This window comes from Macadamia integrifolia, chromosome 13 (assembly GCF_013358625.1).
Source record: "Macadamia integrifolia cultivar HAES 741 chromosome 13, SCU_Mint_v3, whole genome shotgun sequence".
NCBI classification, from domain to species: Eukaryota; Viridiplantae; Streptophyta; class Magnoliopsida; order Proteales; family Proteaceae; genus Macadamia; species Macadamia integrifolia.
Genome location: NC_056569.1, coordinates 11638924 through 11654074, shown reverse-complemented (window position 1 = coordinate 11654074; position 15151 = coordinate 11638924). Strand labels below are relative to the sequence as shown.

Here is a 15151-nt window from a genome sequence, read left to right as displayed (position 1 = left end):
AAATTTGAAACATAAAAAGGGAAGGAGATAACCATCTAGAACTTTTGGAGGAGACCTGAGGGTTTGGTTACAATGAAGTAGAGGAATGAGAGAGGAAGCGGAGGCAGCCAGGGTTCCTCCACAGGGAGGCTTGTTGGTGTGACCCGCGATGGGGATTCGAGAGGCCTAGAGGGTAATGACGATCTACATCAATGGTTGGGAGGCCCCATTCTTATTGGTGAATCTCATCTTATCCCCAGGAGGAATTGTTTTCCTCCAGCGGTTTCGACTGAGATTAATGAATGTGGGTGATCTTGGTAGGTCTGTTGGGCCAGGAAGTAGCAGCCTATCTCATTCTTTTGATGTGGCGGCTGGGAGGTATTTGCTTCCTATGGTGGATAACCTTCCATCTCCGATTAAGGATGGGAACTTAACATGCATAAAGAACCTGCAAGCAGCATATGTCAAACAGTTAGAGATGTATCGTTATGCTTTGTTTGGTCAGACTAATTTCAGGACCTTATCGATGGACACTGCGAAATTTGTGAAGACAGTATGGCCTCTGAAGGAAGAGGGCTTGCTTAAATCTCTTGGAAAATGCTTTGTTTATTTGGGCCTTTAACTTCTAATATTTGGGCCTCCTGTTTTGCCCCATCATAAATAAACCCACAAACTTACACAAAGTCAAACCGAGCCCAACTTAATAAGAACAAAAGACCCAAATAAAATAAGTGAAAAGATTCGAGCTTAAGCTCACTGAGTCATCTACCCTAGGCCATGTTACCGGGCTCCATGGATTTAAAACTTGAAATTAGGTAAGGCATTGGTCTCCATCTATATGAATTTCAAAGTATGAACAATACTTCTATGTACCCAACATCTCAAGATCAATGTTTTCTCTTTAATCCCATAAACTTAGATATAGATTTAAGCAATAAAAACCTTAAAAGACGACGAAGTCAGAAGAAAAATCTAGAAAATTAAAAATGAACCAAAGTAATATTATCCACTTATGTTCTTGAGTTTAAAGATAACCTTTCTTTTACTCAACCTTCCATTCCCCACAATTATCCAAGTTTTCAATTACGTAACGAAAATGAAAGTCAAAGTTGAAATCAAAGTCATCGGTGAATGGGTACTGCATAGATGCATGAATTTTTTCAAGACTCTCCTTAACTTTAATTTAACCCATAGGACCCATCACTTAATCACCATCATTGGGCCTCTCCTAGGAAAATGGAGCATGAGAAGTCACTAGAGTGGGGCCTCTCCATGGATAATAGATCACAAATAGAGCAACCTGTGATTTGAAAAAAATGCACATACATTGATGCATTAATTTTTTCAAGATTATCCTTAGCCATAGTCCATATCACCTTACCATCGTTGGGCCTCTTCATGGAAAATGGAACATGAATAGTCACCATAGTGGGGCCTCTCCATGGAAAATAGATCACAAATAGAGCAACATGTGATTTGAAAAAAATGCACATACATTAATGCATTAAGTTTTTCAAGATTCTCCTTAGCCATAGTCCATATGACCTTACCATCGTTGGGCCTCTTCATGGAAAATGGAACATGAAGTCACCATCGTTGGGCCTCTTCATGGAAAAAGGAACATGAAGTCACCATCGTTGGGCCTCTTCATGGAAAATGGAACATGAAGTCACCATAGTTGGGCCTCTCCATGGAAAATGGATGATTGTTCAGTAACAACTTCTATCTTAATTACGGGCATCCTTGTCTTGATCATAATTAAGAAAACATGAACTGTAAACAAATCCTACCAAAAAAATAAAAAACCGTAGAAAAATGAAAATGGACGGTATGGGTTTTAAATGGTACAAAACTCTGAACGATATACTCATAAAAATAGAATTAGACTGTACAGGTGTAAGAGAGAGAGAGAGAGAGAGAGTAGTATACTTGGATCAATTGAGGAATTCTTCCCAGAATACATACATCAAATGTTTAAAACTACAGCATTTATTCCACAACTCATTATAAGTTTTAAGATATACCATCCAACATTAATTCCAAATCATACACCATAGAAAAAACGTTCAAAGTCCTTTCATGCAATGTGGCTTGGCTACGATATTGTTTATTATTGTCACATAGCCAACACACTCCCCACTTGATGCATGTTTAGTTGGAGTTGAGAGACATTGCTTTAGAAACCTTTTCAATAGATGCATTAGTTTGTAGCTCAATTTCGAGGTGTGCATTAAACTTGAGTTAAAATCATGAGAAATGTTATCCTTTGAGTCACCTTTACATCGTCAAAAGAATCAGGTTGACGAGTTCGAGAGAGGAATATGGTCAGTTAAGTAAACCATTGTGTTAAAAGAGTCAAAAGTAATAAAAGGAGTAAAAAAAGAAAAAATATTTTTTAAACATGTTTTAAATGGTTGACAACGGGACATTTTTTTCTATATTGTTGGTAAACAAACAACAAATCGGGATTTAAAATCGGGAAAAAAAAAATACTAATACTGTTTTATTTTTGCTAACAAAGATCTCACCACCTAAGCAATTGGTGTCTGGTGATGCTATTGTTTAGCCTTTTTTTTGTTAACATGTTTTACCCTTTTAACATGCGTCTATATCTCTACAATGATCTATCCCAACTTACAAGCCATAAATTTTTATTTTTATTTTTATTTTTTCTTTGGGGTGAGGCCAAATGGGAGACCCACTGGGAGACAGACAGGGACCACACTAGAGCCCAACGTATTACTTAAAAAGTCAACATTACCTACTCAAATGGGTTTAGTTAAAGTGAATATAACTTAGTCGTGTGGGTTTAAGCAATTTCCTACTTTAGGATTTGAAACCTTACACAATTAATTTATATTATTCAATTCTTTCTTCCCATTCTCGTTTGGACAAGTTTCATTTTTCAGGTAAATTAAGAAAAGTTTTGTCACTATCATATCACTTGCTAAAATAAAAAATCATGATGTGGTTGATGGTATTCTCTTGGTTGTGAAATGTTTTTACCAATAGTATTACTTAATGATAAATTAACATTATAGTCATTGTTTTAAGAATTATTGGTTTACCAAGAATTTAGTGGCTAGTGCATTGACTTGCAGCTTCTTTTTTATGGTGAACAACGTGGACAGTAGATCGACCGCTATATAAATGATTGTGGGTTTCAAGCATTCCCATCCCATTGTTAAATTTTGGGTTTCCTTCATTTGATCACCTCATGGCTTCTCAGAGGTTTCTTCAACACAAGAAAGAAGCGTTTTGGTTCTATCGTATAGTCTCCTTATTCTATGACACTCTTGGACCCCCTCCACACTATACTGAGGAAATGAGGGAAGAAGCCCTAGAGGCCTTGGACCTTCATGATCGAAACTTGATAGTAGTAGACGTTGGAGGTGGAACAGGGTTCACTACTTGTGGTGTTGTTAAACATGTAGACGCCAAGAATGTAACCATTCTTGACCAATCCCCTCACCAACTTGCCAAGGCAAAGAAGAAGGAACCCTTGAAGCATTGCACCATCATTGAAGGTGATGCTGAAGATCTTCCCTTCCCAACAGACTATGCTGATAGATATGTGTCCTCAGGAAGCATTGAAAACTGGCCTGAACCACAAAGAGGCATTAATGAAGCTTATAGGGTCTTGAAACCTGGTGGAAAGGTATGTATCATTGGTCCTGTGCTTCCAACCTATTGGTTGTCTCGTTTCGCTGCAAATTTGTTTATGCTTTTTCCAAAGGAGGAAGAGTATATAGAATGGTTCAAAAAAGCTGGATTCAAAGATATAGAACTCAAAAGGATTGGTCCAAAATGGTTCCGTGGGGTTCGTCGACATGGGTTAATCATTGGATGCGCTGTAACAGGAGTGAAGTCCATGCCAGGAGATTCACCTCTACAACTTGGTCCAAAGACAGAGGATCTGAAGAAGCCTACGAATTCTATCGTTTTCCTTCTACGTTCTTTTATTGGTACCTTAGGAGGTATATATTATATTCAAATAACTATTTACATGTGGCTCAAAGATAAGATTTTTCCCAAAGGTATGGCTATTTGATTATGTGGGAGAAACAGTATGTTGTGTCGCGAATAAAGAGAGAGAGAGAGAGAAAGAGTGTGTTCCTTTTTCCTGTTAATTCCGTTGTTGTAATAAGATTTTCAAGAAGCTATACTTGGAAGGCCTGGTCTTTTATGTGTGGGTGTAGGACTGTTGGACCTTTTTCTTTCAATGGCTTCTTGAAAATTGTAATTCATGTTTTCAACAGTAAAATTATGTTTCTTTGTTTATCGAAATTTTTTCCCTATTATTATTGTCCTTCCTATTTCTATCACCAAAAGAAAAAAGAAAAAAAAATCCCTCCTATAAAGAAAAAAAAAATGAGGCCCTGCTGGAGTAAACCTATTACATACTGTGGTACAAAATTTTCATAAACCTTGTGCAAATATCACATACTTAAAATATGGAAAATAATATAGATCGGATTCTTTCAGTCGTCGGATGTTTCTCTAGGCAACCTAGCGCTAGATGGAGGAATTCGTTTTGGATTGGTGTACAGGCTTATTCAGATTGGCATTGATAGCCAACAATTTCAATTCTTGATCAATTCCGAATCAAAGTAATGATATGGATCAAGGGTTAAAAAAAAAAGGGAGAGAGAGTGTGATACAGGCTGAGCACCTCAACAACTTGCCCATCATTTTCCTTGTTATCATTATGCGAATTATTATCGTCATGTAGGTCTTTTATTTTTTCAAATGTCATAAGGCATTTGTTGTGCCATGTGGACAAATGATATGTCCATTCTCACCGTTGTATAAAAAGAACATGATCTAAATTAGCAATGTGTCAAATTTCATAATCTAATTCAGTCAAATACACCCTTTTGTATTGATACGTGTTCCTATATATGTCTATACATGTGTACCAATACACGTGAGATTACTATGCACTTTCCCAAATCTAAGTGAGAACAAACAGATTTACTTAAAAAAAAAACATTAAAATAGATAACTTAGACTTATCTTGTGATTTTTTTGAAACATCACCTCTTATTATTACATGAATAACTGTCCTTATTTTATTTATTTTATCATTTATTGATAGGTGCAGGGTTATAGAATTTATTCTTTCAACCATGTTATAATATCATATTGACACTAAAAGTCTCATGTATTTGGCATCTAAAATTCAGTAGAGATGGAGGGATATTGGGCTCTATGCTCCCCTAGTTTTTTTGTCCCTTCTTTAGGTAAACTCTAGGCCCTAGCTATGTAGTTAAGGTAGTTTTGGAGTGGGACCATATGGCATTTAGTCCCACATCGGTTTGAAGCTGGGAATGAAAAGGTGAGAGAAATCTATATAAGTTGGCGATTGACACCTTGAAAAATCAAGCAGCCGTATGGTAAGCACAAAGCGAACTATACTTTCGCCTTTTACTAAAGAATACTGTGTGCTCGCCACCTATAAACGGCATACTCCAAATTTTTAAAGGCCTCAAGAGACCCTATAATTCTATAGTTGTAAAATGGCTGTATTATTTGTTCAAGGTATTTGAAGAAATGCTCTTGAGGATACATAGTGTTATATGCGTGGCTTCAACTGTGGAGTCAATGAGATGCAACAATGTTTAGCTTTGCAACAAGTGAATTGATGAAAATATTTATTTATTAAAAATACATAGTGTTATATGCATGGCTTTTAACTGTGGAGTCAATGAAGTGCAACAATATTTAGCTTTGCAACAAGTGAACTGATGAAAAAAAAATAAAACTAATATTTATTTATTTATTAAAAAAAATAAAAATAAAATAAGGAAAACAATTGGGGTGAGAGAAATTTAGTTTCTTAATAAACATGATAAGAGGGAGAGTTATAATATAATATATTTATCCAATATAATTGAGATAAAACATGAAGAGAGAGATTTTGTTTCCTAATGAAGGTGAGGGAAGAAGTAAGATTTTATTTACTAATAAATAAGAAAAGAGAAATATGTATTCCCTAATAAATTGACAAAGAATGAAGGGGACATGACAGTTGAAGAGGGAAGAAAGGAGTGAGTTTTTTTTTTTTTTTTTAGGGGAATAAGATTAGGAAAATCTAGATTAAAACTAAAAAGGGTTCCAACAATTTGGGAGAAATAAAAAAGAACAAATAAGAAAGTAAAGAGAGAATTTAAATAAGAAAAAAGGGTAAAATTGTCAAGAAGATACTTTTATATAATAGTATGAAATATATGCTTTCTTCGTATACATTATGTTCACCATCTTGTATTATGGTGTGTCAAACCCTAAACCAAACTAGTCAAACTGATGGAATGAACAAACTCAGACCAAATCGATTTCCTATCTATCCAACTTTAGGTTGGGGTAACACTCACAACAAATTCAAGAGGTGGTTTTCAAGAACCTTGAAAATTACATATGGTAGCGGACCACAAAAATATCTTGGTTTGCCTACTGACTTTGGAATCTCAAAGAGTGCTCTTTTTAATGATATTACTACTAAGGTGGACTCCAAATTGCAAGGATGAAAATCTAAATTGTTGAATCATGCTGGTAAGGAAGTGTTATTGATATCAGTGGTTTTCTCTATATCAAACTATGCTTGTCTACATTTCAAGTTGCCAAAGTCTATTCATAAGCATATAAGGAGGGCTGCTGCAAATTTCTACTGGGGTGAAAAATATGGGCATTCTAAGCTTCATTGGATATCATAGGATAGACTTTGTCGTTCAAAAGAAAATGGTGGACTTGGTTTCAGATATCCGATCTTGCACAATAGTGGTTTATTTTCTAAAATTGCTTGGTGATTATGGACTGATACAGACTCATTATTGTCTCATTTTCTCAAAGCCATTTATTTCCCAAATGTTGATTTTCTAAATGCTACAGTTGGGTCTACACCAAGTTGGAGTTGGCATAGTATAATGGAAGGCCTCCATGTTTTAAAAGAAGGTATTTGTTGGCAAATAGGGAGTAGAGCACAAATTAATATATGGAATGATAGATGGGTGCCGAATTTGAAGGGTTTCAAACTCTCAACTCCTTGTCCGCATGATACATCTTTAGTCACGGTTTCTCAACTTATTAATCTTGACACTATGCAATGGAGACGTGACATCTTGGATGATATTTTTAATCCCAATGAAGTTGAAGATATAATCCAAATTAATCTCCCACTATTTTCACAAGTTGATAAGATAAAGTGGTTTGCATCTCCTAATGGGACCTTTACAGTGAAAAGTGCATATCACCTGCTATCTAATCGGAGAGTAGAGGACCTTGTGAAACTTCCAAGTACTTCTACTATTCATTCATGGGATCAGATTCCAATTGAAGTATGGAAACTTATTTGGCATTGCAAAACCACTCCTAAAGTGCAACATTTCCTTTGGCATGCCTATGCATCAGGTCTGGCTACTGCAACAGCCTTGTGTCGTAGGAACCTACTTGATGAATCAATTTGTGGACATTGTAGTATTTAGGAAGATATTTCTCATATCATTCTCCATTGCAATTTTGCTAGAGCGGTTTGGTTTGAATCCAATTTGGGATTGTTGTTGGTAATTTATCTACTAATGATCTGCCTCAATAGATACAAAGATGGAGTTCTTTCATGCTGCAAGGGAAGAAAGTAGGACGTGACCTTATGACTTACTGCTCATTTATTTGTTAATGTCTTTGAATAGCAAGAAACGATATGGTTTTTGGTAAACGAGATTGGCAGCCACAAGATGTTCTCTCTAGTTCATGGAAATCTTTCCTTGAATTTTAAGAGTCGGTTTCTACCTCAAACAATGGAGGAGTACATGCCTCAACACCTTTGAACCAACCTTGGATTCCACCACCACAACACTTTGTCAAAATCAATTGTGATGCAAGTTTGATTCCGAACACCACAATAGGAGGAATAGGTTTCATTGTTCGAGATGAAATTGGGCATTGCAAGTTCGCATTATCATCTCCATCTTCTTTCACTAAATTCATCATTGGTGAATCGTTTGCTATTCGGACTGCTCTGTTTGAAGCCATTTCAGAAGATTTTGACAAGCTGATTGTGGAATCGGACAACAAAGATGTTATCACTTATCTTCAACGGAATGCTCATCAATCACCATTGGAGATCAGACCTATTTTGGAGGATATTATGCATATTTCCTCATACTGTTGTTTTATGGTTGTCCTTGTTGGCAACTCGGCCACGTGGCGATGATGACGTGGTCAATTTGGGTGACGTGGATGAAAATGATGACATGGTAGTCTCCAGTGTCACCAATGAGATAACAGAACAGCTTGATATGCATGGAGTGGTTTAATACATAATTAATAGGTGGTGCGGGTTTCTGGGTCAAAACTGGTAAAATTGGCCTATTTACGATCGAGGGCATTTTGGCAGTGAAAATGACATTTTTGGAAGATCATGTCTTCATAAAAAATATAGATTGTAATTTATCTAGTCCAGTGCATCTGATTTTGTCGCATTCTGATACCGTATGAAATTACGACATTTGTGGCAGTTGAGGGCAGTTTCGGTATTGAAGATGAATTTTTTAAAGGAATTATTCTACATATAACAATACGAAAAAAATACAATCTTTCTAATGGTTCTGATTTTATCGCGTTCCGATTCCGTATGAGAAAGATACGTCATTGGAAAGGCCTAGGGGCATTTTGGTCTTTTTATATAGATGATTCAGATGATTGAGTCTTCTAAAAAGTTGTAGAGCATCCAGTTATGGTTCCAACGCACTTTGTTTCATCTCGATCGGATATCGTATGAAAAAGTTATAAGTGTTTCCGTAAAATCGGTTCGAAAATCGAAACCGAAAATCCATCGGTTGCTATCGGTGTTGGGTGGATTTTTTGGAATTTATTTTTGAAATTTAAAGGGCTTTTGTGTAATTTCAAGATTTTGAAGGTCTGAGTTGCAAGGGGTCTTTAAGCACTGAAATATATGGAGGCAGGGGATTGATTGTAATAAAGAGGAGTAAAGGGAAGTGAAATGGATGGTCAAGATTCGACCACGTAGGCTTGATGCCCCATCCAAAGACTCCTGAGATTTTGAGCTGACATGGACGAGATAGATGCTTGCGCGTAGGATTTGATTGGTTAGGTGCATAATTCTTGATGCACTGGCGCTACACCTTATCAAGGCATGTTGGTGTGTTTCGCGCGTGTATAGAAGATATAAAAAAGATTCTAATCTTAATGATCTCATGAAATCTGATTAAAGCCCACATGGAGGATTCGGATCCAACGGTCAATAAGTCTTTCACTTTTATGAGTGAGAGACCAGCTCCCTTAAAATCCGAAAAAGTAACCAATCATAGATCGACAACAAAAAGTGTATGTTGACCGCTGACGTCATGACGTCATTAGTTGACTATTTTATTCGAATCTTGTGGTTGAGATTTACTATCCGTTATTTTAATCGGACGGTCTATATTAAGAGATTCTCCTTGATGAGATCTACGGCCAGATTTGCGCCACTGTTGCGCGCGCCGCCGGTGTAGCCTATGCCACTCCTACGAAGATTCCATTTCAGACTATCTCATTGCTCCAACTTCAAATGGTCATATCTCCCTCATTTTAACTCGGATTTGGGTGAACCAAGTTGCCGATTCTTCGTTTATTCAAGCCCTACACCATGGAAGCAAGAAAAATGAGTTTTGAGTAAAATAAGGTTACGATTTTAGTAGGAGAAGCTTCCCCCTCTTTGTTGGTTCTTGAATGAACATACATACTTGATGATAAATGTTCTTAGGCCATTAAAGGAGGTAAAAGAGGTGGTTAAAGTGTGTTAGTGGTACATTAACTTAAATCCAAGGAGAAAGAGAAGAAAGCAAGGATGCGTTTGCTTTGAAGTGCAAGAAGCCAAGGAGAGAGAATGTGTGAGCACCAAACTTGTTAGTACAAGTTTCCAGTCATCCCAGGCAATTGGTTGTGAGATTCTTTAACATTTGATTTTACATTATATACATGTATGTATGCTAGGGTTAGTTGTGGATGAATGTATACATGCTAGGTTAGTTGTGGATGAATGTATACATGCTAGGTTAGTTGTGGATGAATGTATACATGCTAGGTTAGTTGTGGATGAACTGTAAGCATGCTAGCTAGTTGTAGATGTATTTGCTAGGCAAGGCTTAACTTTAGGGCATTGATATAAACTCTAATTTACTGTATTATTTATTGTGTGCTTAGTGGGTGCTAAGCACCGGGAGTGGGTGCTCCCGTGTAGTGGGTGCTACACATTGTATCGGTACTATGAGTGCCATCTCAGCTTCGGCTTGAGAAAATTAGGTGTGGGTGCAGTCAAAAGTAGTGTATTGAGTAAGTACGAAGCTTTCACAGGCACTACTACGGGGATGTAGGCAAATTTTCAAACCTCGTAAAAATCCTGTGTTGTGGGTGCTTGTTATTTGTATTTTATATTGAAGTGCATGGAATGTGGAATGAGTGTGCACACTTGGAAGTGCCTATGGGAGGCTGAGTGTGCATACGACTGTGTGCAAACAGGGACAGGTATATCAGGTTTTTCTTGGCCAGACATCAGACAGGTTTTTAGAGATCGGAATTGGACTCACTGATTCACCCCCCCTCTCAGTGACTGCCGAGTTACAACACATACTTTGTTGCTTGTAATTCTGTGTATGTTCCAAGGGAGAATAACAACATTACAGACTCCCTGGCTAGGAGGGCCCTATCGGTAATGTGTGCGACGGTTTGACCAAATTCTGATCCATAGATATTAGAGATGTGTCAATCTCCATCAATGAGTACTACACTTAATCTATGAATAAATTCCCTTACCCATCCCATGGGTTGGGGTTCTTGTAGGTAAAGTTGTTTCAGATTATTGAGAGAGCAAACCTCAGTGTCGCCTTCTTGATAAGAGTGTTGTAACCCGGCAGTCACTGAGAGGGGGGTGAATCAGTGAGTCCAATTCCGATCCCCAAAAACCTGTCTGATGTCTGGCTAAGAAAAATCTAATATACCTGTCCCTGTTTGCACACAGTCGTATGCACACTCAGTCTCTCATAGGCACTTCCAAGTATGCACACCCATTCCACATTCTACGCACTTCAATATAAAATGCAAACAACAAGCACCCACAACACAGGGTTTTTACGAGGTTCGGCAATTTGCCTACATCCCCGGAGTAGTGCCTGTAAAGGCTTCGTACCTACTCAATACATTACTTTTGACTGCACCCACAGTCGGGAGCACCCACACCCAATTTTCTCAAGCCGAAGCTGAGATGGCACTCGTAGTGCCGATACAATGTGTAGCACCCACTACACGGGAGCACCCACTCCCGGTGCTTAGCACCCACTAAGCACACAATAAATAATACAATTAAATTGGGCTCATATCAATGCCCTACAGTCAAGCTCTGCCTAGCATATGCATCCACAACTAGCTAGCATGCTTACAGTTCATCCACAACTAACCTAGCATGTATACATTCATCCACAACTAACCCTAACATACATACATACATGTAATGTAAAGTCACAGGTTAGAGAATCTCACAACCGATTGCCTGGGATGACTGGAAACTTGTACTGACAAGTTTGGTGCTCACACCTTCTCTCTCCTTGGCTTCTTGCTCTTCAAAGCAAACACATCCTTGCTTTCTTCTCTTCTTCCTTGGATTTGAGTTAATATATCATTAACACACTTCAACCACCTCTTTTACCTCCTTTAATGGCCTAAGAACATTTATCATCAAGAATGTATGTTCATTCAAGGACCAACAAAGAGGGGGAAGCTTCTCCTACCAAAACCGTAGCCTTCTTTCACTCAAAATCCATTTTTCTTTCTTCCATGGTGTAGGGATTGAAAAAACGAAGAAGCTGCAACTTGGTTCACCCAAATCCAACTTAAAATGAGGGAGATATGACCTTTTGAAGTTGGAGCAATGAGATAGCCTGAAATGGAATCTTCGTAGGGGTGGCGTAGGCTACACCGGCGGCGCGCGCAACAGGGGCGAAATCTGACCGTAGATCTCATATAAAAGATCTTGTAATCTAAGCCGTCGGATTAAACCAACGGACAATAGATCCAAACCATTAAATTTGAATCTCGATGATGTCATCATGACGTAGTGGCTGACATCGTCAGAAGTGTTGTCGATCTATGATTGGTTACTTTTCTGGATTTTAAGGGAGCTTGTCTCCCACTCACAAAAGAGAAATGCATATCGACCGTTGGATCCGAATCCTCCATGATGCTTTAATCAGATTTCATGAGATCATTAAGATCGGAATCTTTTTATACCTTCTATACACGCGCGAAACACCACAACATACCTTGATAAGGTGTGGCGCCAGTGCATAAAAAATTATGCACGTAACCAATCAAATTCTACGCGCAAGCATCTATCTCGTCCATGTCAGTGCAAAATCTCAGCAGCCTTTGGATGGGCATCAAGCCTACGTGGTCGAATCTTAGCCGTCCATTTCACTTCCCTTTACTTCTCTTTATTACAATCAAGCCCCTGCCTCCATATGTTTCAGTGCTTAAAGACCCCTTGCAACTCAGATCTTCAAAATATTTAAATTACACAAAAGCCCTTCAAATTTCAAAAATAAATTCCGAAAAATCCACCCAACACCGAGAGCAACTGATGGATTTTCGGTTTGGATTTTCGAACCGACTTTACGGAAACACTTATAAATTTTTCATACGATATCCGATCGAGATAAAACGAAGTGCGTTGGAATTCTAACTGGATGCTCTACGACTTTTCAGAAGACTCAATCATCTGAATCATCCATGTAAAAAGACCAAAATGCCCCTACACCTTTCCAATGACGTATCTTTCTCATACGGAATCGAAATTCGATGAAATCAGAACCGTTGGAAAGATTGTATTTTTTTCGTATTGTTACATGTAGAACACTTCCTTTAAAAAATTCATCTTCAATGCCGAAACTGCCCTTGACTGCCACAAATGTCGTAACTTCTTCATACAGTATCGGAATGTGACGAAATCAAATGCACTGGACTAGGTAAATTACAATCTATCTTTTTCATGAAGAATCGATCTCCAAAAATGTCATTTTCACTGCCAAAAATGCCCTCGATCGTAAATAGGCCAATTTTGCCAGTTTTGACCCAGAAACCCGCACCACCTATTAATGATGTATTAAACCACTCCATGCATACCAAGCTGCTCTGTTATCTCATTGGTGACACTGGATACTGCCATGTCATCATTTTCATCCATGTCACCCAAACTGACCACGTCATCACCGCCACGTGGCCGAGTTGCCAACAAGGACAACCATAAAACAACAATCTCCCCCTTTGGAGTTGTTGGCAACCACCTCATCACTAATACACTCTAAAGCTCTGATGAGTAACTCTCTCCCCCTTTGACAACAAGTACAAAGGGTGGAACCAATGGACTCCCCCTGAGTCCAATATGGGGGTAGCAACATCAAGCAACTTGCTCCCCCTCTCCCAATGCTACTAGTGTTTTGGAAGAATCACCACTCCCAGTTTCTGTCTGAGGAACTCAAACTGATCTTTAGGAAGCGGTTTAGTGAAGATATCGGCCACCTGCTCTGCTGTGGGAACAAACTCCATCCTTACTTCACCTTCCATCACCTTGTCTCTTAAGAAATGATACCGGATAGCAATGTGCTTCGTTCTAGAATGCATCACCGGGTTCTTGGAGATATTGATTGCACTAGTATTGTCACAATATAGTGGCACTGCCTGCTCAACCTCCACACTCAAATCCTTCAACATCTGCTTCATCCACAACACTTGTGTACAACAAGATGTAGCTGCAATGTATTCTGCCTCTGCAGTTGAAAGAGAGACTGATTCTTGCTTCTTACTATGCCATGCCACCAAGCTGCTCCCCAAATAGAATGCACCACCACTGGTGCTCTTCCTGTCATCTACACATCCGGCCCAATCTGCATCTGAAAAAGCTGACAAACTAAAGCTCTTAACTTTCGGATACCATAACCCAAACTCACTAGTCCCTTTCAGATATCTGAAAATTCTCTTCACTGCTGCCACATGTGTCTCTTTTGGTCCTGCTTGAAATCTGGCTACCATGCACACAGCTTGTAAGATGTCAGGCCTACTAGCTGTCAGATATAATAGGCTACCAATCATTGACCTATACGAGGTGTGGTCAACTGATGGAGAGTCATCTTCCTTGCTCAACTTACACCCAGTCATCATAGGTGTACTAACTGGCTTGCAATCCTCCATGGTGAATCTCTTTAACATCTCCCTCACATATTTGGACTGAGATATGAAGATACCTTCTTTCTTTTGATTGATCTGCAAACCCAAGAAGAATGATAGTTCACCCAACATGGACATTTCAAACTCATCTTGCATCCTCATTGCAAAATCTTTGCACAACTCATCTTTGTGACCCCCAAAGATGATATCATCTACATACACAACCACCACAAGCTGACTACTTTCTTCAGTTCTGATGTAGAGATTACTGTCCACTAAGCCTTTCTTGAAACCCAACTTGCACAAGTAAGAGTCCAATCTGGAGTACCATGCCCTTGGAGCTTGTTTCAAACCATACAATGCCTTCTTTAATCTGCACACAAGAGTGGGGTCCTTGCTCAGCTGAAACCCATCAGGCTGCTCTATGTAAACCTCCTCTTCCAAGTTTCCATTTAGAAAAGCTGATTTGACATCCATTTGATAGACCTTGAACCCCTTGTACACTGACAAAGCCAAGAACATTCTGATAGCCTCAAGTCTTGCCACTGGAGCAAAAGTTTCCTCAAAATCAATGCCTTCCACTTGAGCATATCCTTTGCATACAAGTCTTGCTTTGTTCCTCACCACTTGACCATCTTCATTGAGTTTATTTCTGAAAACCCATTTAGTACCAATCACATTCTTGTCAACTGGCCTAGGGACTAGATCCCAAGTGTGATTCCTCTCTATCTGATCAAGTTCTTCATTCATGGCCTTCATCCAACTCTCATCATTCCTTGCCTCATCAACAGTTTTTGGTTCAATCTTCGAAAGAAGAGAGTATGTGTTGGTCTTCATTCTTCTAGTCTGAACACCTACAGTGGGGTCACCAATGATTAACTCATCTGTTTTCTGTTGATCAACTCTGTTGTGTCTCCTCTGCTCATCTGAATCTACCTCAGCCTGTTCAACATCAATCTCA

General features: G+C 38.6%; 1 protein-coding gene and 1 non-coding gene across 2 annotated transcripts; both read left to right on the top strand.

Moving 5' to 3' along the window:
- Positions 1 to 3154: 3154 nt before the first annotated feature.
- Positions 3155 to 4266, top strand: LOC122059318 (2-methyl-6-phytyl-1,4-hydroquinone methyltransferase, chloroplastic-like). The gene has a single exon (XM_042622040.1). It carries the CDS (start codon positions 3197 to 3199, stop codon positions 4028 to 4030), a length of 834 nt encoding a protein of 277 aa, XP_042477974.1. The 5' UTR covers positions 3155 to 3196; the 3' UTR covers positions 4031 to 4266.
- A 1099-nt stretch (positions 4267 to 5365) lies between these two features.
- Positions 5366 to 5477, top strand: LOC122060331. The gene has a single exon (XR_006134351.1). It is a non-coding gene; the product is annotated as a U5 spliceosomal RNA (small nuclear RNA).
- Positions 5478 to 15151: the final 9674 nt, after the last annotated feature.